This window comes from Scyliorhinus torazame, chromosome 3 (genome assembly GCF_047496885.1).
Source record: "Scyliorhinus torazame isolate Kashiwa2021f chromosome 3, sScyTor2.1, whole genome shotgun sequence".
In the NCBI taxonomy this organism is placed as follows: Eukaryota; Metazoa; Chordata; class Chondrichthyes; order Carcharhiniformes; family Scyliorhinidae; genus Scyliorhinus; species Scyliorhinus torazame.
Window position 1 is genome coordinate 300,185,099 of NC_092709.1, and position 25,194 is coordinate 300,210,292.

General features: G+C 48.2%; 1 protein-coding gene across 3 annotated transcripts in view; it reads left to right on the plus strand.

The window, feature by feature from the left end:
• zbtb7c (zinc finger and BTB domain containing 7C) overlaps positions 1 to 25,194 on the plus strand; it is a 517,924-nt gene that overhangs the window by 259,078 nt on the left and 233,652 nt on the right. For 2 of the 3 annotated variants that reach the window (XM_072497445.1, XM_072497448.1), the window contains one exon: positions 12,456 to 12,584. In XM_072497445.1, coding sequence (XP_072353546.1) covers positions 12,518 to 12,584 — 67 coding nt within the window. In that variant the 5' untranslated portion in view covers positions 12,456 to 12,517. Of the gene's footprint in view, positions 1 to 6,867; positions 7,025 to 12,455; positions 12,585 to 25,194 lie in introns of those variants that run through there. The other variant, XM_072497446.1, reaches the window with a different exon arrangement.

The window sequence follows — 25,194 nt, forward strand, 5'->3', positions numbered from 1 at the left end:
AAAATCGATCTGGAGGTTAGTCCAGGGGCCATTAACGGACCGGGTGTGGCTAAGTTGAGCTTTCTTTGCGTATCTGTCCGGATTGTTCTGGGCACAGATAAGACAATTCTCAACGTAGTACATTACGTCTTCTTTTAAACCTGGCTACCAACAGAGCTGCCTGAGGTGGGCTGTAGTGGGATCAATTCCCTGATGTCCATGACTGTCATGGAATAAACAAATAAGTTGATTCCTGTCCTGTTCAGGAACCACATAAAGGGTGTCTTTTAACACCACACCGTCATGTGTGGTCAGTGCATTTTTAAATCTATCATAGGGTGCTGTAAATTGTCCTTTTAAAATCTCCCTGAGATTGTTACCCTGCTTCTGGGCCTGCACTAAATGCTCGATATTAGTCTGCGAGACCTGAACTGCATTCACTGGTGCGCTTTCGGGGGGTGTCCAAAAATATCCATGCCTGGAACCTGCTTTTGCCAGTGCGTTGGCCTTTACATTTCCAGAGGGGGGAGTAACGGTGGTGACTTTGAACTTTAACAATTCCGAATGTCCTGTCCTGTGCTTTCTCCAAAATGTGGCGGAGCAATGGGGCTGAAGGGAGGGGTTTTCCGTCTGTGGAAACAAGTCCTCTTGCTTTCCACAGGGGTAGGAATGCTGTAAGGCTGTTGCAGACATAGAGGCTGTCCGAGTATATGTCTGCTGGGCTGGGGAAGGAATCTGGGTAATCCACAATGTCCGCCACGGCTGCTAGTTCTGCCGCCTGCGCGCCTAAGTGGTCTGGTAGCTTTAAGGAGATCTCTTCTAGGATGCTTCCCTGTGCGTCCTCGACATATATGCCGCATCCTGTAATGCGCTTCCCTTCTAATGCTGTGGAAGAACCATCCACATATATCCTTAAAGCTGCACACGTGTCTGTGTGCTGGGGGCTCTGGGGTGAATTACCTATCTTTCTGGGGGGTGTTTTCGCAATAAAGGGGCCTGTGTTGTGGTGCGGTGAGATTATTTCACATTCGTAGGGGGTGCCTGGGTACTGAAGGTTATCGGCTAAGAAAGTGTGGGTCTTGGTCCTTTTAATCGTGATGTCCCGTCCCTGCAAAAGAAGGGTCCATCTAGCTGCTCTAATTTGGCTGACTGTACCATCCTTAAGTCGTCCGGCAAGTAAAAGTTGGGTGGGGGTGTGTTCTGTGAGGATTGTGATGGGGTTTAGTCCGTTTATGTAGGAAAAATACTGAACTGCCCAGAAAACTGCGAGCAGGTGCCTTTCACAGGCCGAAAATCCCTGCTCCACAGGATCTAAAAGTCTGGATACGTAAGCCACGGGTCTTAATTGTTCATGCCGTTCCTGGAGGAGCACGGCCGAAAGGGTGCGGTCGGTGCTAGCTATCTCTATAGCATAGGGGGAAAGCGGGTCTGGAACTTGTAGTGCGGGGGCTGCAATGAGGGCTCTTTTCAAAGCATCCACAGCATCCGTATGCTGCGGAAGCCATTCCCAAGGGGCTCCTTTCTTTAGGAGTTCCGAGAGAGGTGCTGCCTTGCTGGCGAAACCGTCAATGTGGTTTCGGCAGTAGCCAACCAGTCCTAAAAATGACCGGAGGGCTGAAACATTCTGGGGAAGGGGCAATTTGGCAATCGAGTCAATTCTTTTGTGCTCGATCTCGCATTTACCGTGCGTGATAATCGTACCCAAATATATCACTTTGTTTTCCAAAATCTGGGCCTTTTTGGTGTTTACTTTACAACCAATTTTCTGTAGGAGTCCCAGGAGTTCGGCCAGAAGCTTGATGTGCTCTGCCTTGGTGTCTGTCTGCAGTAATAGGTCATCCACATACTGGACCAGACATTCGGGGCGAGAAAATTTCGATAATCCATTTGCCAGCTGTCGGTGGAAAATGGAGGGGGAGTTGTGGAATCCTTGTGGAAGGAATGTCCACGTGTACTGCTGATTTTTAAAAGTGAAGGCAAATTTGTAATGGCATGCTTTTGCCAATGGAATGGACCAGAATCTATTACTGACGTCCAAAACCGTAAAGTATTGTGAGTTGAGTCCCTGATTGAGCATGGTCTCGGGACTTGTGGCTACCTTGGGGGCTGCTGAAGGGGTGACTTTGTTGAGTTCCCGGTAATCGATAGTCAGTCGCCATGATCCATCGGACTTTCTCACTGGCCAAATCGACGCATTATTAGTGGAGGCTACTGATCTGAGTACGCCCTGCTCTAATAAGCTTTCGATCACTTTTCAGATTTCTCCCTCTGCCTCTTGGGGAAATCCATATTGCTTTTGGGGTCTAGGGTCGGGTCCTGTGATTTGAATGGAACCAGTCATCCGGCCACAGTCGTGTTTGTGGGTCGCAAATGCTGTCCTGTGCTTCTGCAGAACTGCCCTAACCTGCTTGTCTGTGCTAATCGTGGTCGGGTCAAATCAGAATTCGCCAACTGCGCTAATCTTGTTTGCGTATTCACCTATTGTGAGCGTTGCGGGGGCTCTTGCCGATTTTGCCATTTTACAGACACACTGGTTGACTGGATCAAAGGACAGGTGGTGGGAGTTCATAAAGTCAATTCCCAAAATGTGTTTTGCTGTGTGGGATAGATCGACTAAAACTATGGGGTGCTTTGTCGTTATATTGCCAATCTGAATGGGTACAGGGGCTGTGATGTGTCCCTGCTGTGAGTGGCCTGTGAAGCCGCTGAGGGTGATGGTGGGTAGTGGGCCACATGTCTTTCTAGAATATGGTGGAGGAATTGATTGTGGTGCGGGACTCTCCTGTGTCCCAGAGAAATTTGATGGGCTGTCCCCGTATCTTTGTTGCAACTACTGGTCAGCCGGACCTATCCCAAAGGGTGTCGCAGACCCAACTGGGGGAGCCCGAACACCGTCAGTCCGTTCCGTTCAGGTCCGTCTGGTCTGAACGGGTGCCTACACTACACTATGTATGGGCTCTGTCCTATTATTCAGAGTGCCTGCCTGCTGGGCTCTTTGTGGCTTTCGTGGGGCATTGCATTCTCGTGCAACGTGTCCTAACTGTCCACAGTTGTAACACTCCTGTGGCTTTTGTGGGGGGCTGTTCCTGCCTTCGTTCACCCATGCGGGGCTCTGGTGTGTTTTCACTGCTTAGATGTCTGCTTCTGCCTGCTGTTCCTCGGGTTTCCTAACTGCAGGTTTGTTTTGGACAGATTGCTCCCAGGAGTGGGACAATCTTTTTACAACCCATTTCTCATTGTGGGCTTCCTCTGAGGGGTCATAATTTGTACAGGCTTTTTGTCCTGCCTCTGTGGCATGGGAGATAAGGGTGTGGGTCCATTTGGCCTTACCACCTTGGGGAAAATGGGCACGTTCTGAATTGCCAAAAACTGCTGTGAAATGAATCCACAGGCGTCCAGCAAACGCTGTGGGGTGTTCTGTCTTTTTCTGCCTGCACTTATTCAGGCCTTCTACGGGGTCACCTCTGTTGTAGCCGATCGCATCTAGGATCGCTGCGTGCATCTCTGCAAGGGTGCCTCCTCCTACATTCTGTGGGTCGGGAAGGGCTGCTACGACCGAAGGGCCTAAACTCAAAACTGTGAGCTTCACGTGCTCATGCTCGTCCAGGCCGTACATGGTCGCCTGCTGCTTTACTCTAGCAAAGAAGTGGTGGGGGTCTGAGGTGGGGAGGAACGGTGTGATTTTCTTGCACGCGTCTCGTAGTTGGGTCATGGTTAAGGGGGTCATCTACAGGAATTTCGTGTCTCCTTCCGGTGTGACTGTGCGGTGGGTGGTTACTGGATTCATTGGTGCCTGAACTATCTGCTCTGTGGGGGGTTGGGGCGCTTTTCTCTTCTGGGGCTTTCCTTGCGCACATGTTCCCTGAACACATCTATGCGCGGTCTCATTTAATTCTTCCCAATCTGGGCCGTCTTCTGTATCTAACTGGGATCCAAAGGTGCTCTGGAATCCATTCTGAACTGAAAGCAAAGACTGCAGTTCTGCAATCTGCTTCCGGCACTTTGCGTGATCTAGTGAGCTTTGTCTCTGCTCCGTGGTGGCAGCATGGAGTGCTCGTAATGCTGCTTTCAGGTCCCTACACTGCCTTTGCAATGCCTCTACCTGTTCCTCTGTTTCCTCTCTTACCAGGACTGCACGTTGCGTGTCCTGATAGGCCTTTTCGTACTGTGTCCGGACTGTGTGCTTAGGTGCACCAGACAAGACTGGTGTGCCCACTTGGCATCATCCACCTCTCCGTCCTTTGCTGCTAACTTCCTTCTTAATTCTAGGTTCTCTTTCTCAACCTCACTTACATCAACCTTGCTCATTCGATGTACTCCTTCTATCTCTTTACGGAGCGTCCGAACGACCTTCTCTGTGCCTCGCAATTGTGCCAAACAGGACACGACTGCCATCAGCTTGCAAGCTTTTCCCAAGCTTTTCTTATGAATTTCTGACAGGTTCTCCCACCAAGTATGTCCTATATTCCCGGGTCCTGTTTCCTCATTGTCACAGAATTCGCTCCAAAGGGGCCATCCTTTCCCATTGAGGTACTTTCTGATTTCCTCTTCCCAAACAGGACACTGTCCTACTCTATTGCTGGTCGCTGCGACCATGAATTCTTCGGGGCTCATGAGGCGTTGCATTGCCATCTTTCCTCTCTAAATACTACCTTAAAATTTGGAACGAGGGGTACTAAGGCGGTGCTGTAATTACGGGTACGGCCTTCGCTATTTTCCGGAATACAAACTGCCTACAGTTTTTCGCAACAAAAATCTATCAGTGTTACCTTATAGCCCTGTTAGTTACGCATGCATTAACACACTTCCGAATTATGAGGATTGATCAGAACTGCTTGAACACTTGTGGTTTTTCTGTTCCCAATTGGATTCTAATTCAAATTTTTGGGTTCTCCCGGAGTGGTTAAGCCACGTCTAAGTCAGGTCCCGGCGGAGTCGCCAGTAATATGTTGCTAACTTTTGGTTGGCTCTGAATTTGTAATTTGCTCTGTTTGTTTAACCTTTGCTCTAGAGTCGCCAGGTATCCGCCAGGAGGTTCAAGTTCAAGTAATGATCAATAACTCAACACACCAATTAGTAAGATTCAAATCAAAACACATTTATTATACACAGTAAATCACTACTCATGCATAAACTCTACTTTCTAGACTATTCCTATCACTAAAAGGCCAATACTTAGCTTCGGACTGGCCCACCAGGTCAGGGGAACAAATGACCTTTTGTTCAGGTCCTGAGTCTGCAGGATTCAAAAGCTGGCATGGAGTGGTAGCTAGGAGCGCCTATCTCGTAGCGAGCGTTGACTTGAGACTTACTTGGTTGGCGGCCACTGGACAGTTCACTCTCAGGGGTTGCTTCGCGTTGCTGAGTGACCCTGTCAAGAAGGACGATTTGAACTTGGGGGCTTTACTTTATAGTCCCCAGGGGCTTCCCGCCCTTCGGGGCGGACCCCGTACCTGGTTCCAAGTGATTGGACTGCGTTCCAATCACTTGGATCGATTTCTCCAATACTGGAGTTGTTCCCTGATCGCTGGGCGGTCCCTAAATGTCCGTTGGCCTTCCTTGGCTCCTGCTGGCGCCGAGGAGTCTGGCTTCACTTTATTCACCTTAACTGTTGCAATTGTGCCTTGGAATTGCTCATTACTATGCAGATGGCTGCTGGTTTCAGTGCTGTTTGGTTTCTTACAGGTTTCAACACACATGATTTCTGTATTTGCTAGTCTTTGCCTGTGTTGGCTGAATTTCCCTTCAGCCTTTGCAGTTCTTCATTTTAAGTCGGGAAGTGGCCAGCCGAGGTGGCTACAAACCAAAGCCAGATTGTTTGGTTGCAGAATATTTTTGTAGTTTTATGCACATGTACAGACATCTTTAAATTCTGTCTGACCAGCTCTCTACCAGAGGGGCAGAAGAGAAGTCTGCTGCAGTGCAAAGAAAAATTGGCACTTCAAGTGTTAATGTTCTAACTGATGATGATGCCAACCCTGAACTGCCCACCTCCTAACCTGGGTGGGTTACAACCACAGTGCACAGCTTTAGCTGTGTGAAAATGTGTAGGAGAGGCTGAAAAAACATTCCAGCTTAATAAGAGAGACTGTTAATGGGGAGTAGGGGGCGGGGGTGGTGGTGAGTTAATATCTGCTAACATGTGGTTAGATCACATTCCTAATTCCGTCTTCTCATGCAAAGGGCTGCAAAGGGCTATAGGGGCTGGCATAAGAATGAGAGGTGGGGAAATCCAGTTCAAACCGGCCTGGCAGCAAAGGGGCGTTTCCTTGGCAGCGTTTAACAACTGCTGAGCACCACTGGTACTGTCTTTAAAAAGCATCAGCAGCACCATTTAACAATGAAATTCTGTGCAGTGATTCAAAGGTTGCATTTGGTTCAGTATTTAGTGCTTGTTTTTCAGGTACTCTCCTGAGGTCATTGTGCACAGGACTTATTCAACAGGCTTGGGGGATAGAAGGAGAGGGAGGGTGTTCCGGTACATTATAAACTTCATACACACCCTTCCTTAATTGGCATGGATTTAAGCCAGTTCCACAATCCTCCCTTGGATGTTATTCAGCCCTTCCCACAGTGCTCCCTGTAGTGTATGCGGGTGTAGTTTTTACTTTAAACTAAGATTTAAAATCCAGCCATTGAAGAATAATTATATCTACAATATGTTTTCTCCCATGAACTGTGGGTAGATCTCGTGTAGCAATTCAAATATTGCCATTTGGAATGTTGAAACTATTTTGGGTAAAGAAATGTTCCTAATTTCCTATAAAATAGGATTTGCTATTTATCCTTTCTATTGCCGCCGCCCTGTGGTTTCTTTTCTTAAATACTGGGACCAACCCTTTCCCCTTATCCTCTTGTCATTGGCACGGTACCCTTGCTGCCTGGAGGACAGGTGAGAGATTTGCAAGTTGGTCTCTGGCATGCTTATGCAGTGTGTCTCTCTCACTTCTATTCTCACTCTCACTGCGTGTGCATCTCTCTCTCTGTCTGGCCAGTGATCCATACAATAAGAAGCATATGGTCGTCTGGAGGCACCTATTGTACTGTAAGTCTTTCTGATATACGTAAGCAGCATGTTACCTTTTCTTTGTCGCCAAATTTCTCAGCAAAACAAAACTAGTGTTTTTATTATGTGTAAACGAGGAAAACTGAATCTGGATAAAACCGTACTGAGTCATGAATTAGAATTGTTCCGTGTGTAGGTCTCATAAATACCACTAAGAGCTATGTGTATATATTGTTCTCAGAAGTGGCTAGCATGTTGAGGATGCATATGGAATAAGCAAATTTAGCGTGAAATGGAAAGTGTCCAACAGGAATCATAATGAGAATGGGTGTATTTAAATATGAGGTCAGTATGTTTCCCCTCCAGTGAGTATTTGCTTGTTCACCTCAGTAGCAACAGTGTGTGTAAAACACTTCATGAACTTTTGGAAAACTAATGAAACACTATGAAGATGTACAGTATGTTTATTAAGCAGGCTCTTGAAGGAGTATATAATTAATACTCTGAGGCATTGGCTATTAAATCTTGACTGATCTAAAGAATACTTGTTATTCATTGTCATGTCCATTAAGCAGAAATTAAGTTTCTTATTTGTTACGAAGATTGAGACAAGCCATTCAGTTGCTTCTACTGCAACCTTTCCTTCTCTATTTCCATCAAACCAAGATTCTCTTCAGGTTCAAACCTAACCAGAAGGGGCGGGATTCTCCGACCCCCCCCCGCCGGGTCGGAGAATCACCGGGGGCTGGCGTGAATCCCGCCCCTACCGGTTGCCGAATTCCCCGGCACCGGATATTCGGCGGGGGCGGGAATCGCGCCGCGCCGGTCGGCGAGCCCCCCCCCCCGGTGGTAGTCCCACTACTGGAATGCCTGTCCTGCCGGCGAGGATCAAACCACCTCTCTTCCCGGCGGGACTAGGCGGTGCGGGCGGGCTCCGGGGTCCTGGGGGGGGCGCGGAGCGATCTGGTCCCGGGGGGTGCCCCCAAGGTGGCCTGGCCCACGATCGGGGCCCACCGATCCGGGGGCGGACCTGTGCCGTGGGGGCACTCTTTTCCCTCCGCCTCGGCCACAGTCTTCACTGGAGGCCACTGTGGGGTGTCTGAGGGGAGGTCAAGAGATCGGGCAGCATTCCAGTAAATGCAGGAAATTAAGTAAGTGCGGCCTCGGCGGGCAACTCCCGACCAACTAAAGAGTCCCTGAAGGCGCTGAGAAACACCCCGCTATGTGCACCCAAAATGCGACTCTTTATTTGGGCGTTAAATCACACGCTATATTTTAGGAAGGATGTAAGGATCCTGAGAGAGTGCAGAAGAAATTTGCCAGAATAGTTCCAGGCATGAAGGGTTTTAACTACAATGTTCTTCTTCTTGGAACAAAGAGATTGAGGGAATATGTGTTAAAGATGTGTGTGCAAAATTATGACAGGTTAAGGTAGACAAAGCAAAGTTCTTCCTATTAACTGATTGTTCAAGGGCTCGTCGAGAAAGTTTTAAGGTTTTGGGCAAGAGGTACAGAAGAGAATATGAGGAAGAACTTTTTCATCCAGCAAGTGGCAATTACCTGTGACTTGTTGTCTTCGAGGGTGCTGGAAATGGAAAAGATCAATGATATCTTAACAGAGATTTGAATGGACACTCGAGGTGACTAAACTTGCAGAGCTATGGAGGTAGAGCAGGAAAATGGAACTGACTGGATAGCTTTACAGAGAGACAGCATGGAATTGATGAGCTGAATGGTCTCCTGTACTGTAATGACTTTATGAACTGGATTTTATCAGTCCTCTAGGGATGAATTGAATGGCAGGAGAGTCTGCAAAATTATAAGGGAAGATGGGGGTGGGTGCCCATCACTTCCCATCACCTTGGTACTCTACCATCAGTGGGGTAGGTGGAAGACAGCCTTCCTACCTAGAGATCAGTTATGCCACTTAAGTAGCCAATTAGGGACCTCTTCCCACTGGCATTTTACCAAGAGCAGATGGGCCCTCTGACATGTAGGGAGGCAACTGGTGAGCCCTGGGTGACCTCCATACAGGTTTGGATAGGGACCTTCCTCATTGGGTTCTCTGTGACCCGCAGTGAGGGCTCCTGGGTTTGCTCACTTTGTTACGAGGGTGGTGTCCATGATTGCATTCCATCATTGCATCCTCCTGATTGACCAGCAGCTCTTTTTATGGATGGGAGACTGAACGGCAACTAATTAGTTGCAAAATGTGTTTAAAATGCAGCCTATGGCCCCCCAATTGGTAGAGATCTGGTTGCCCCCGCTGCTCAGCCCTTTGACTCTAATTTCATCCCCCTGCCTGGCATCAACCTCCAGCTAAAAAAAGATGATCTGGTCAATTATCGCATTGCTGTTTGAGTGAACTTACTGTATGCATACCTGAATGCTGCGTTTCCTAGATTACAACAGTGGCTACATTTCAAATGTACTTAATTGGCATAGATTGTTTTGGGAGATCCTAAAGGTTCCAAAAGGTGCTATCTAAATATAATCTGTCTAACATAAATGGATTAGCCTGGGATAAACTAAGACTTTGCAACCCCTGCATCTTGTTTAACTCTGAGCTCAGCTTCCAACTCCATATTGGGCGAAATTCTCTGAGAGACTCTGGGACTGAATTGTGTGTGGTTCATGTTCCGTTGGGGGGGGGGGACTATTTCTGGAGCAATTCAGGACATGCTAATGAGCCAGTACTCTGCTGGTGCGAATTCCGAGCAATTCCCGGCCTAGCGGGTGTTCTAACCACTGGGGCAAGAGTTCGTAGCTGGAGCTGTTTTTACCACACACACTGCAGCCACCAAGATGGCTCAGAGAAAACCTGCCCTCTCCAAGTTCGGGAGTCCGAGGTGGACCCATAGCTCCATGCCAGTGAGAAACGAACAGACACCTTTTTCTAAAGTGGACCGCAAACTCAAGCCTGCCCCCCTGAACACTGCCTGTGAGGTGGTAGTAGAGGCTGTCAGTCTCACCCGGAGGAGACAGCTGGTGATCCGGAGGAGTGGGAATCACTGGTGAGTCGTCTGCCCTGAGAGGGGCAGAGAATGAGGGAGGGGTCCGTAGGCCATGGTGCAGGTGCCCACTGGATGGGGTGAGCCCTGCTGATTCCCTACTTCCTATGAAATGGGGCAGCACTTCTGACAAGTGCCAACAACTGGCGAGCCCCTGATGGAGCTTGGCCCTTGATGATACAGCTGGGGTATGAGGGTGTCCAGAAGGGAGGCCTGGGTGAGCTCCCAGAGGGGAGGCCTGGGTGAGCTCCCAGATGATCAGAGGCCTTCTCAGCAATCAAAGGACATAGTCAGCAGTGTGAGCAGCAGGAGCCTGTAAGTAGCACCAAAGGGATGCGTTTAAAAGACAGACTGCAGCAATGGTGGTCTGAGCCCCTTGAGATCGGGGTGGCCTGGCACCAAATCACTACCTGTTACTGCCCCCGGCCTTCGCAGCCTCCCGCTCCCCCCCCTCCCCATGCATGCCTAGCAGCTTTCAGCGGATTTTCAGTGTTTTCTTTAGCCTCCCACTTCCCCTCCACAGCCGTGGCACGCAGTCCACATTTGTAAATACTTGTAGTAATTCACGCCGGAGATACATCCGATGGAGAGGAGCAGAGCATCGCGGAAGGGCGGAGCACTCTGTGTCCAACCCACTAATTACATTTAAATGCATGCAAATGCCAGTTTTGCATGCCACCGCCGACAAACGCTGCTGGCCCGCTGTAGTGCTCCACCATGTTGTGCAGGGGCCGGCGCGAAAACGGCCGGCATGCGCGGACTCGGGGCTGGCCGCCGCGTGCATGCGCGGACCCGCGGCCGGATGTGCAGGGCCCCATATCAGCAGCAGCAGCTGCGGTGAGCACGCCGTTTTCCGGCGGGCGTGGAGTTATAGCCCCATTTTTGGAGATTCCCGGCCCTTGATTTTGGCCCAATGCACGATTCTCCGCCTGATTGCAGTTCGCATTTGCAGCATCGCAAGGCAGAGAATTCTGCCCATTGTTTCCATCACAAACACTGTAAAATGGCCCATCTTGCTCTTTCCCCCCACACCTCTTTTAACATCCTCTTTGAAAATTATCTCTTTGAACCAGCATTTGCTTTTACAGTTTGATTTTAATTTGTGTCTTGATATACACATGTGAAGTTGTTGGGTTATTTCCTTTGTTAAAGATGCAGTGAGTTATCAATTTGGTTTCTTTTCAGTCGCTGACATTCCTACGAAGCCCCAATATTGTGGGCAGGAAATGCAACTGAATTTCTGTCCAGTAGTGCACAACCTTTCATATTGGGAAAGAAAAAACTTTGCATGGTCCCCACACCTGAAGCATGTTTTAAACTCTTTGCTTATGCCATCAAGGGGCCTTATACTTGTTTGGAGTTCCCACTTCAAGACTGGTTTGCCCTTAGGCAGCCCATTAAATAAAATTAATACTTGGGACCCCCCTTATACCAAATATATAAGCTTTTAAAATGTACTAGGTTGAAGATGAAACCAATTGGACTTGGTTTCTTCCCCTGAACTCCTCCTGCTTCTATTTCTACCTGTAATTTACCTGCAATGCGACCAGCAAGTCAATCTTTGTGTACTCTAATGGCTGGTTGTGTGCCTTGGTCCCAACATTTAATGCTGGGATCATGTCCTGCTCCACTGCATCTCTCACATACACAAACACATACTTGTTCTTTGCTTGGCTGTTACATGAACCAAGATAAGATTGAGAGCAGAGGAAGGGAAGGAAGGACATCATTGATTCAGAAACTGGCAGTCAAATCAGAATTCCATTATCAACTTTTGAGAGTTGGATTCAAAAAAGCTACATTTTCAAGAATATTGATGCACCAACAGTCTGCAACAAGGTAGCTTTTGGTTTTGTTATCGCATATTGTTCCCTGCTGTCCAAAAGACTTAATGTGCGATACAGCTACACAGGCACCGTCTTTGCTTAAGTGACCTTCACTTGTGAACAATGATCTTAAGGCATGATAAGGAGAAAGGCAGTGGAATTGGAACTTTAAAAAATGAAGAGCTGTTAGGGCAACAAAGTGATGGTATCAATTAATTGGTTAATCTGCTTAGTGTTTATGTCAACAATGAGTGTCAGCAAAGTGTTTAAATGTGAGGATCACACAGGAAAATCTGGTTCTGCCCCCAAAAGTCATCTATAAATGTGCACTTCACAACTTTTGTCATTGGATAGTGTCTAGAGTAGATAGCCAGGCTGAGAATTTTTCTGTTCTCTAGAAAATGGGTATAGTTGCTTATTGGAGAAGCTCAACTCCCATTTCAAACAAAATCACCCCACTCGAAACTGAACCTAAGACTTTATTTTATTGTGGGCGTTCAGTAACACAAATGATGCATTGATCCTCTAAGCCTTTAGAATGTTTAGTGAGCATATTAAATTACAACATTTACTAAATGCACCAATTCACTATGCAAACAGAAACTAATAATGTCCTTTATTTTCATTTGGCAGCCTGTCTGACTAGGACACCTTGAATCTTAACAGTGGTATCTTACTGGAATGTCAACTGCCCAATGCCAATTTGGTACATCTTTCCTCACAAACTGGTATCCAAAGCTGCAGAACAGACTGGCTACAAAGGTAGGAAGCCTAATGCAATTTAGACTTCTCTGTTACTGGGAATTCTGAGATTGATTAAGTGAAATCACTTGGCACAATTGAGCGTGTGAGAACAAGTTGAGATGGTTGAATTGTGTTTATGTTACTGAACTGGACTAATGATCAAGAGACTTTTTACAATTTATACAAATGACTTGGTTGATGGGACCGACAGTATGTGTTTCTAAATTTGCTGATGAACCAAAGATAGGTAGGAGAGTAAGTTGTGAAGAGAACATAAGGAGGCTACAAAGGATATAGATAGGTTAAGTGAGCAAAGATCTGGCAACTGGAGTATAATGTGGGAAGATGTGAAATCATCCATTTTGGCAGGAAGAATATAAAGGAAGCTTATTATCTAAATGCTGAGAAATTGCAGAGCTCTGAGGTGCAGAGGGAGCTGGGTGTCCTAGTGCATGAATTGCAAAAGTTTACTATGCAGGGACAGAAAATAATTAAGACGGCTACTATAATGTTATTGTCTATTGCAAGGATAATTGAATTCAAAGGTAGGGAGGTTATGCTTCAGTTATACAAAGCACTGGCGAAACAACAGTGTACAGTATTGGTCTTGTTGCTCTTTTACCTGAACCACAAGATGCAAGTATGTTTCTTGTACTGGAAAAATTACCACACAACCAGTGTGTTAGTTCAATTATAATTTATTATTAAACACAGGTTTGGTGCTATGCATAATAATCTACATGCAGCTACTTATTAAACTACACCTAACAACTAAAATAACCTTTACTTCCAAGTGACCGGCTCTGTGCAGGTTAGACAAGGCCTTTATCTGGATCCTCACGTGTGTCGGCTGGAAGTCTTCAGGTTCGTCTCGGCTGCGGCTCGTCCTTCAGGTAGCAACCGCGGGTCCTTGAACGTGGCTGGTCGATGTGCTGCAGTTAGTCAGAGCAGAGGCCGGTCCCAAAAGAGATCGAATACTGGTTGCGCAGTTCTTCTTATCCCCCGATCTTTCGCGCTCTTTTGGGCGGTTCCAACTCTGGATCCAATGGATCAATAGGGTTTCGATCACCCTAATCGATTCTGGGTACCTCGATCGCTTTTGGGGGGGGGGTCTTGGCTGCTATTGTCGAAGGCACGTATGCACTCCCACATAAGGTAAATAGACGCCCCTAAGTCTGCTACTGTTGCTACGTTTTGATCTGTGTCCCATTGTCCTGGGGAAATCGGTGATTAACCTCTAGCAGGTGTGAGTTTCAGTTAGGTCTGGTTTCCATTTGCACAATACACAGGGGCTGTGTAGCGTCTGTGTCCCAACCTGACCATAATTCCCATTATCCGTTGTGGGTGGTGTAGCCATCTGGGATGGCCACGTCCCGATTACAAAATGGACACTTTGCAAAGAATGCAGGGAAAGTTGGACAATATCGAAAAAGCAAGCAGGTGCAAGATCTGTCTGTTAAGACCATAAGACATAGGAGCGGAAGTAAGGCCATTCGGCCCATCGAGTCCACTCCACCATTCAATCATGGCTGATTTCAACTCTATTTACCCGCTCTCTCTCCATAGCCCTTAATTCCTCGAGAAATCAAGAATTTATCAACTTCTGTCTTAAAGACACTCAACGCCCCGGCCTCCACCACCCTCTGTGGCAATGAATTCCACAGACCCACCACTCTCTGGCTGAAGAAATTTCTCCTCATCTCTGTTCTAAAGTGACTCCCTTTTATTCTAAGGCTGTGCCCCCGGGTCCTAGTCTCCCCTGCTAATGGAAACAACTTCCCTACGTCCACCCTATCTAAGCCATTCATTATCTTGTAAGTTTCTATTAAATCTCCCCTCAGCCTCCTAAACTCCAATGAATATAATCCCAGGATCCTCAGACGTTCATCGTATGTTAGGCCTACCATTCCTGGGATCATCCGTGTGAATTTCCGCTGGACCCGCTCCAGTGCCAGTATGTCCTTCCTGAGGTGTGGGGCCCAAAATTGCTCACAGTATTCTAAATGGGGCCTAACTAATGCTTTATGAAGCTTCAGAAGTACATCCTTGCTTTTATATTCCAAGCCTCTTGAGATAAATGACAACATTGCATTTGCTTTCTTAATTACGGACTCAACCTGCAAGTTTACCTTTAGAGAATCCTGGACTAGGACTCCCAAGTCCCTTTGCACTTCAGCATTATGAATTTTGTCACCGTTTAGAAAATAGTCCATGCCTCTATTCTTTTTTCCAAAGTGCAAGACCTCGCACTTGCTCACGTTGAATTTCATCAGCCATTTCTTGGACCACTCCCCTAAACTGTCTAAATCTTTCTGCAGCCTCCCCACCTCCTCCATACTACCTGCCCCTCCACCTATCTTTGTATCATCGGCAAACTTAGCCAGAATGCCCCCAGTCCCGTCATCTAGATCGTTAATATATAAAGAGAACAGCTGTGGCCCCAACACTGAACCCTGCGGGACACCACTCGTCACCGGTTGCCATTCCGAAAAAGAACCTTTTATCCCAACTCTCTGCCTTCTGCCTGACAGCCAATCGTCAATCCATGTTAGTACCTTGCCTCGAATACCATGGGCCCTTATTTTACTCAGCAGTCTCCCGTGAGGCACCTTATCAAAGGCCTTTTGGAAGTCAAGATAGATAACATCCATTGGCTCTCCTTGGTCTAACCTATTTGTTATCTCTTCAAAGAACTCTAACAGGTTTGTCAGGCACGACCTCCCCTTATTAAATCCATGCTGACTTGTCCTAATCCGACCCTGCACTTCCAAGAATTTAGAAATCTCATCCTTAACAATGGATTCTAGAATCTTGCCAACAACCGAGGTTAGGCTAATTGGCCTATAATTTTCCATCTTTTTCCTTGTTCCCTTCTTGAACAGGGGGGTTACAACAGCGATTTTCCAATCCTCTGGGACTTTCCCTGACTCCAGTGACTTTTGAAAGATCATAACTAACGCCTCCACTATTTCTTCAGCTATCTCCTTTAGAACTCTAGGATGTAGCCCATCTGGGCCCGGAGATTTATCAATTTTTAGACCTCTTAGTTTCTCTAGCACTTTCTCCTTTGTGATGGCTACCACATTCAACTCTGCCCCCTGACTCTCCTGAATTGTTGGGATATTACTCATGTCTTCCACGGTGAAGACTGACGCAAAGTACTTATTTAGTTCCTCAGCTATTTCCTTGTCTCCCATCACTAGATTACCAGCGTCATTTTGGAGCGGACCAATGTCTACTTTTGCCTCCCGTTTGTTTTTAATGTATTTAAAGAAACTTTTACTATCATTCCTAACGTTACTGGCTAGCCTACCTTCATAATTGATCCTCTCTTTCCTTATTTCTCTCTTTGTTATCCTCTGTTTGTTTTTGTAGCCTTCCCAATCTTCTGACTTCCCACTACTCTTTGCCACATTATAGGCTTTCTCTTTTGCTTTGATGCATTCCCTAACTTCCTTTGTCAGCCATGCCTGCCTAATCCCCCCTCTGATAACCTTTCTTTTCTTTGGGATGAACCTCTGTACTGTGTCCTCAATTACTCCCAGAAACTCCTGCCATTGCTGTTCTACAGTCTTTCCCACTAGGCTCTGCTCCCAGTCGATTTTCGTCAGTTCCTCCCTCATGCCCCTGTAGTTACCTTTATTTAACTGGAACACCTTTACATCTGATTCTACCTTCTTTCTTTCAAATTGGAGATTGAATTCTACCATATTATGATCACTGCCTCCTGAGTGCTCCCTTACTTTAAGATCTTTAATCAAGTCTGGCGCATTACATAACACTAAGTCCAGAATGGCCTGTTCCCTCGTGGGCTCCATCACAAGCTGTTCCAAAAAGCCCTCCTGTAAACATTCAATGAATTCCCTTTCCTTGGGTCCACTGGCAGCATTATTTACCCAGTCCACCTGCATATTGAAGTCCCCCATGATCGCTGTGACCTTGCCTTTCTGACATGCACTTTCTATTTCGTGGTGCATTTTGTGCCCCTGGTCCTGACCACTGTTAGGAGGCCTGTACATAACTCCCATTATGATTTTTTTGCCTTTGTGGTTCCTCAACTCTACCCACACAGACTCCATATCATCTGATCCTATGTCGTTTAGTTCTATTGATTTAATTTCATTCCTAATTAACAAGGCAACCCCGCCCCCTCTGCCCACCTCTCTGTCTTTTCAATAGGTTGTGAATCCCTGGATGTTTAAATGCCAGTCTGAACCCCCTGTAACCACGTCTCTGTGATGTCTACCACATCATACCTGCCAGTCACAATCTGGGCCACAAGCTCATCTACCTTGTTCCGTACACTGCGCGCATTTTAATATAGCACCTTTAATTCTCTATTGACCGTCCCTTTTTGTTTTCTTAGTGTGGTGGACCTTGGTTTACTGAGCCTTTCCATACACTGTGTCATATTTTGTGGGATGGGGACTATCGTAACCTCTCCTGAGTTCTGTCTTTTCGTGCTTTTTTTGTATTCTTAAGCAGCTACGCTTCCCACTGATTACTTCACCTCTTGGTTCCCTGACTTTCCCTTCCCCCCCAATCTCTAGTTTAAAGTCCTATTGACCACCCTATTTACTCTTTTCGCCAGAACACTGGTCCCAGCTCGGTTCAGGTGGAGACCATCCCAACGGTATAGGTCCCCCCTGTCCCAAAACTGATGCAAGTGTCCCATGAAAAGGAACCCCTCTTTCCCACACCACTCTTTCAGCCACGTGTTAACTTCCCTTATTCTTGCCTCCCTATGCTAATTTGCACGTGTCTCGGGCAGTAATCCGGAGATTATGACCCTTGAGAACCTGTTTTTTAATTTGAATCCTAGCTATTTATAATCTCGAAACAGGTCCTCTTTTCTCGACTTGCCTATGTTGTTGGTACCGACGTGGACCACAACAACTTGATCCTCCCCCCCCTCTCCAGTATCCTTTCAAGCCGGTCAGAGATGTCCCGCACCCTAGCACCGGGCAGGCAACATACCATGCGGGACTCTTTATCCTGCTCACAAAGGATACTATCTATCCCCCTGATAATAGAATCCCCTACAACTACAACTTGCCTATTTACTCCCTCCCCTTGAATGGCCTGCTGAACCATGGTGCCTTGGTCAGCTGACTCATCCTTCCTGTTGATTAGAGCTGTAGCTCTCAGACAAGACCGGTACTGCAGAACCATCTAATGAGCCATCCCCAGGAACAAAAGGCAACATTTAGGTAAATAATGCTAAGCCAGACACCCCGGCGCCAGAGGAGACTAAAACAAAGCAAACCAACGGCCACCTAGGACATGCCCAGCAATCAGGGAACCCACCCCTCTATTGGAGGAAAATCGAGAAGGACGATTGGGAAATGGCCCAATTAATTGGGGCCAAGTTCAAGGCCCGCCCAAAAACGCACAAAGCCCTTTTGGGGTATAAAAAGGATTCTCCAAGAGAGAATCTCTTTCTTGGCCTTGGCTCTCAGCGAGGAGAGACCTGCCAAAGCTACGCCAGACCAAGTAAGTTCCAAGTCAACGTACGCTACGAGATAGATGCTCCTAGTTGCTAACCTGTAAACAGCTCAACCCAGCAGCCTCAGAAACGAGCAACGGCCATTGTTCCTCTGACTGAGTGGGCACCCGAAGCTAAGTATAGGTTTTTAGTAATAGTGATAGTTTAGGTTGTAGAGTTTTATGCATGAGTAGATTTGACTGTGTGTAAATAAATGAGCATTGCTTTTGAACTTACTAACTGGTGTATCGAGTCTTTGATCAGTATTCGGTTTTGAACCTTGTGGCAGTATCGAAAGATACCTGGCGACTCTTGAGCAAACGTAATTAAACAGAGCCAAATTAAGAGACAACAGCAAGTTAGCAACAGTGGCCATTTTAGATGGCCACAGTCTCCTTATTTAAGGAAGGACGAAAATGTGCTGGAAGCAGTTCAGAGAAAGTTTACCAGTGTTGCTAACTTTTGGTTGGTTCAATTGGCTCTGTTTTATAACCTTTGCTCTAGAGTCACCAGGTATCTTTATGATACCGCCACGAGGTTCAAGTTCGAGTAATGATCAATAACTCAATACACCAATTAGTAAGATTCAAATCAAAGCACATTTATTATACACAGTAAATCGCTACTCATGCCTAAACTCTACTTTCTAGACTATTCCTATCACTAACAGGCCAATACTTAGCTTCGGACTGGCCCACCAGGTCAGTGGAACAAATGGCCTTTCGTTCGGGTTCTGAGTCTGCGGGATTCAAAGCTGGTATGGACTGGTAGCTAGGAACGCCTATCTCATAGCGAGCGTTGACTTGAGACTTGCCTTCTTTGGAGGCAGCTGGACAGGTCACTGTCAAGGGTTGGTTCGCGTTGCTGAGTGACCCTGTCAAGAAGGGCGATTTGAACCTGGGGGCTTTACTTCATAGTCCCCAGGGGCTTCCCGCCTTTCAGGGCGGTCCCCGTACCTGGTTTCAAGTGATTGGACTTCGTTCCAATCGCTTGGTTCGATTTCTCCAATACTGGAGCGGTTCCCTGATCGATGGGCGGTCTTTAGGTGTCCGTTAACCTCTTTTGTGTTGGCTCCTGCTGGCGCCGAGGAGTCTGGCTTGGCCTTGTTTATCTCAAATGTTTCGATTGTTCCCGGGGATCGCTCATTAGTATGTAGGTGGCCGCTACATTATTATGCAGATGGCTGCTTGTATCGATGCTGTCTGGGCTTTTGCAGAGTCTAATACACAGTAACTTGCACCTGCTAGTTTTTGCCTGTGTTGGCTGAATTTCCTTTCAGCCTTTGCTGTTCTCCATTTTACGTCGGGAATTGGCCAATCCAGGTGGCTACACCAGACTAGTACCTAGAATGTGCAACGAAAGAGAAAATGCTGGAAAATCTCAGCAAGTCTGGCAGCATCTGTAGGGAGAGAAAAGAGCTAAAAAGAGTGGCCTACTCCTAATCCATACATTCGTATGAGACAGGAGTTGCAATCCCATCACTACAGCTGGGGGTTTAAATTTGGTTGATAAAATAAATCTAGAATTAAAAGACTTGTATTGGTGCCCATGAAACTACTGATTTATTATCAAAATTCATTTGGTTCACTAATATCCTTTACCCATAGAATCCCTACAGTGTAGAAGGAAGCCATTTGGCCCATTGAGTCTGCACTGACCCTCCGAAAAGCACTCTACCTCGGCCCACTCCCCTGCCCATCCCCACACATTGATAATAGACAACCCACTTAACCTGCACATCTTTAGACACTAAGGGGCAATTTAGCATGGTCAATCCACCTAACTTATATATCTTTGGACTGTGGGAGGAAACCGTAATACCCAGAAGAAACGCATGCAGACATGGGGAGAATGTTTGGTTTTATATAAATTTAGAGTACCCAATTATTTTTTCCCCAAATTAAGGGGCAATTTAGAGTAGCCAATCCACCTAACCTGCACATCTTTGGGTTGTGGGTGAAACCCATGCAGACACGGGGAGAATGTGCAAACTCCACACAGACAGTGATCCAGGCCAGGATCGAACCCGAGTCCTCAGCGCCGTAGGCAGCAGTGCTAAGCACTGCGCCACCATGCCGCCCAGACACGGGAAGAATGTGCAAACTCCACACAGTCACCCAAGGCCAGCATTGAACCCGGGTCCCTGGTGCTGTGAGGCAGTGGTGCAAACACTATGCCACCATGCTGCCCTTTAGGGAATGAAATCTGCCATTCTTACCTCATCTGGACTGTCTGTGACTCCAGGCCTTGAACAATGTAGTTGACTTTTACCTACCCCCTGAAATGACCCAGCAATCCACACAGATGCCAAGAAAACAGTTCATCATCACTTTCTTAAAGGCAGTTAGGTACAGCAATAAATGCTGCACTGTGTCTCCTGCTGGTGCAAGATGGCCACACAAAGTTACCTCTGATACCCACCTACACATATACAGGAAACCATTGATGCCATTTGTAAGAGACACAGTTACAATTGGATCTTATTCGGATCCTAAATCTGTTCACCCAGTTTCTGAATCTCGCAGGCAGTTCTGCAGCAGTCTCTCTGCAGTTTCCGTGGATTGGAATGAGGAGGGAGGGTTTCTGATCCACCCAGGAACAGCCGCAATTCCGAATTACACCCTATATACTCTGTCTTTGGTGCTCAGAGTCTTCTTCATAGTGACAGGGCTGATTACAGGGTTCAGAACTGGATGAACAGCTTCAGAATCTGAATAAGATCCAACTGGAAGAAACCCTGTAGCTTCAGAGGTGGGATACGGAGATTGTAATCGGAATTGTGCCCATTATTGGGTGAATCAAAAGCCTGTGTTCCCTCCCCATGGCGATACCCAGCTCTAGTCCTCTCCACTGACTCCGAGAAGATGAGGCTTTTATAATTACTGCCTTTAATAACTATTTGATAAGCATCTCTACTTCTGGCCGCTGCCTACTCAATCGCTCACAATGACATCACAGAGTAAAACAGTACAACTGTGCATGCACAAGTTGGCAGAAAATGCAGTCAAAATGCTAGCCTCGCCAGTGACACCCTCATCCCATGAATGAATAAAAAGAGAGACAGGTACTGCAGTTGTATCACCATCCATTTGCGGTTCTGCAGATCTAATAATAATTATTGAAGTTATTGTGATCACTAGTTCTCAGTTAGTCTTATTCCCAATTCTTCTTAACTGTTTTTTAAAGAATATGTTTATTCAAAATTTTCCAACAAAATTTGTTAACAAACAAACCCCCCCCCCCATAACAAAAAGAAGAAAGAACACAAACACCACAATCAAAAATAATAAACTACTTATACATTGGGTTTCTCCCGCATATATTAACCCCCCCCCCAATATGGCATTCAAGAGTACCCTTGGGGAAACCCCACCCCCCACCCACCCAAATACCCCCCCGAAAGAGACCCCCCCCCCACTCCCTGGGTTGCTGCTGCTGCTGACGCGAGATAGTCTAGGAACGGTTGCCACCGCCTGAAGAACCCCTGCACAGACCCTCGTAAGGCAAACCTTATCCTCTCCAGCTTAATGAACTCTGCCATGTCATTTATCCAGGCTTCCACACTGGGGGGCTTCGCGTCCTACCATAATAACAAGATCCTCTGCCGGGCTACCAGGGACACAAAGGCCAGGATACCGGCCTCTTTCGCCTCCTGCACTCCCGGCTCGTCCGTTACCCCAAATAATGCCAACCCCCAACTCGGCTTGACCTGGACTTTCACCACCTTGGACATAGTCCTCGCAAGACCCCTCCAAAACCCCTCCAGTATTGGGCATGACCAGAACATGTGGACGTGATTTGCCGGACTCCCCGAGCACCTCCCACATCTGTCCTCCACCCCAAAGAACATACTCATCCTCGCCCCTGTCATATGGGCTCTGTGAACAACCTTGAATTGTATTCGGCTGAGCCTGGCACACGAGGAAGAAGAATTAACCCTACTCAGCCCCTCCACAGACCCTCATCAATCTCCTCCCCAAGCTCCTCCTCCCACTTGCCCTTTAGCTCCTCTACCGAAACCTCCTCCTCTTCTTTCATCTCTTGATAGATCGCCGAGACCTTGCCCTCTCCGACCCATACACCCGAAATCACCCTGTCCTGAATCCTCTGTGCCGGGAGCAACGGGAATTCCCTCACCTGCCACCTCACAAACGCCCTCACTTGCATATACCTGAACGCATTTCCCGGGGTTAACCCAAACTTCTCCTCCAGCGCCCCTAGGCTCGCAAACGTCCCATCTATAAAGAGGTCCTCCATTCTTCTGATCCCTGCCCGATGCCAGCTCCGAAATCCCCCATCCACCATTCCCGGGACGAACCGATGGTTCTCCCGAATCAGGGACCAAACCGAGGCTCCCATCTCGCCCCTATGCCGTCTCCACTGCCCCCAGATCTTCAACGTTGCCGCCACCACCGGACTCGTGGTGTACCTTGTTGGCGAGAGCGGCAGCGGTGCCGTCACCAACGCCCTCAGGCTCATGCCCCTGCAGGACACCATCTCCAACCTCTTCCACGCCGCCCCCTCTCCCTCTATTACCCACTTACGGATCATCGCCATGTTGGCTGCCCAATAGTAGCCGCACAGATTTGGCAGTGCCAGCCCTCCCTGTCCCTGCTACGCTCCAGAAACACCCTCTTTACCCTCGGGGTCTTATTTGCCCACACGAAACCCATGATGCTCCTACCTACCCGTTTAAAAAAGGCCTTGGTAATCACAATGGGAAGGCACTGGAACACAAAGAGAAACCTCGGGAGGACCATCATTTTAACCGACTGTACCCTGCCCGCTAGCGAGAGTGGCAGCACATCCCATCTTTCGAAATCCTCCTCCATCTGCTCCACCAACCGCGTCAAATTGAGCTTGTGCAGGGCCCCCCAGCTCCCAGCCACCTGGATCCCCAAGTACCGAAAGTTCCTGTCCGCCCTCTTCAATGGTTGGTCGTCTATCCCCCTTCCCTGGTCCCCTGGATGCACCACAAAGAGCTCACTTTTCCCTACGTTGAGCTTATAGCCCGAGAAGTCCCCAAACTCTCTTAGGATCCGCATGACCTCCACTGGATCTGCCACATACAGCAACAGGTCGTCCGCATACAGCGACACCCGATGTTCCTCTCCCCCTCGGACCAATCCCCTCCATTTCCTGGACTCCCTTAGTGCCATGGCCAAAGGCACAATTGCCAATGCAAACAACAAGGGGGACAGGGGACACCCCTGCCTCGTCCCTCGGTACAGCCGAAAGTGCTCCGACCTCCGCCGATTCGTAGCCACACTCACCACCGGGCTCTTTATAGGAGCCTGACCCAATTGATAAACCCCTCCCCGAACCCAAACCTCCGCAGCACTTCCCAAAGATACTCCCACTCCACCCGGTCGAAGGCCTTCTCCGCGTCCATAGCTGTCACTACTTCGCCTCTCCCATCACCGATGGCATCATAATCACGTTGAGGAGCCTCCGCACATTAGTGTTTAGCTGCCTGCCCTTTACAAATCCCGTCTGGTCCTCGTGAATCACCCCAGGGACACAGTCCTCAATTCTCGTAGCCAGCACTTTTGCCAGCAACTTAGCATCCACATTGAGGAGCGAGATCGGTCTATACGACCCACATTGCAGCGGGTCCTTCTCCCGCTTCAGAATCAGCGAGATCAACGCCCCGGACATTGTTGGGGGCAGGATCCCCCTCTCCCTTGCCTCATTGAAAGTTCTCACTAACAACGGGCCTAGCAGGTCCACATATTTCCTATAAAACTCGACCGGGAACCCATCTGGCCCCGGGGCCTTCCCTGCCTGCATGTTCCCCAATCCTTTAACCAGCTCCTCCAGCCCAATTGGCGCCCCCAAACCAGCCACCTCCTGCTCCTCCACCCTTGGGAACCTCAGTTGATCCAAAAATCGTCGCATCCCCTCGTCCCCCGCTGGGGGCTCAGATCTGTACAGCTCCTCATAGAAGTCCTTTTCTTCTTAACTGTTGATGTTAACCTTGAAGTACGGAAGATTTCAAAATGGGGCGATTCTCCAAAATGGAGACCAAGTGTTCGCGCCGTCGTGAACGCCGTCGCGTTTCACGACGGCGCGAAACGGGTACGGGGATGACTGATTCTGTCCCCCACAGGGGTCCAGCATGGCGCTGGAGCGGTTCATGCCACTCCAGCCTCCCTTCCCGGCGCCAAATGTGCGCCGCGCTAACCTGCGCATGTGCAGTTGGGCCGCGCCAACCTGCGCATGCGCGGGGGACTTCTTCAGCGCACCGGCCCCGACTCAACATGGCGTCGGGGTTCAGGGGCCGGCCGCGCAACAAAGTAGGCCTGGGGTGGAGAGGCCGGCCGATCGGTTCGCCTCGATCGCGGGCAGACGGCATCGGAGCCCCCCCCCCCCCCCGCCCCCCGGTGAAGGAGCACTTTTCCCCGCCCCAAAGGCCGCCCCCCAACCCTTTGCGCAGAGATCCCGCCAGCAGCGACCAGGGGTGAACGGCGCAGGCGGGACTCTGCCACATCTGCGCGGCCGCTCGGCCCATCCGTGCCGGAGAATCGGCGGCCCTGCCGATTCCAGTGGCCCACAGCCGGTGCCATGTCCAACGCGCCGGCGCAAATGGCGCCGATTCTCCGCACCTCGGAGAATCGCGCGGGTCTCGGAGAATCGCGCCCTATATTCCTAATATTGGGATGGAAGATTTATGTTTAGTTTGTCTCTGTTATGCCACTCAATGTTTCCCCGAGCGTGCAGTAAATTTTAATCTTAGCTTGCTATTTGAAGAAATTATCTAATCGTTTAGGGCACTGGGCACAGTGGTTAGCACTGCTGCCTCACAGCTCCAGGGCCCCAGGTTCAATTCTGGCCTCGGGTGACTATCTGTGTGGAGTTTGCATTTTCTCCCCGTGTCTGCATGTGTTTCCCCCGAGTGCTCTGGTTTCCTCCCACAGTCCAAAGATGTGCAGACTAGGTGGATTGGCTATGCTAAATTGTCTCTTAGTGTTCAAATGTTAGGTGGGGTTACTGGGATAGGGTGGAGGCGTGGGCTTAAGTAGGGCTCTCTTTCCAAGGGCTGGTGCAGACTCGATGGACCGAATGGCCTCCTTCTGCACTGTAAATTCTATGATATTTAAATACAAAATTATCATCATGGTAACACTACAGAGTAAAATGGCA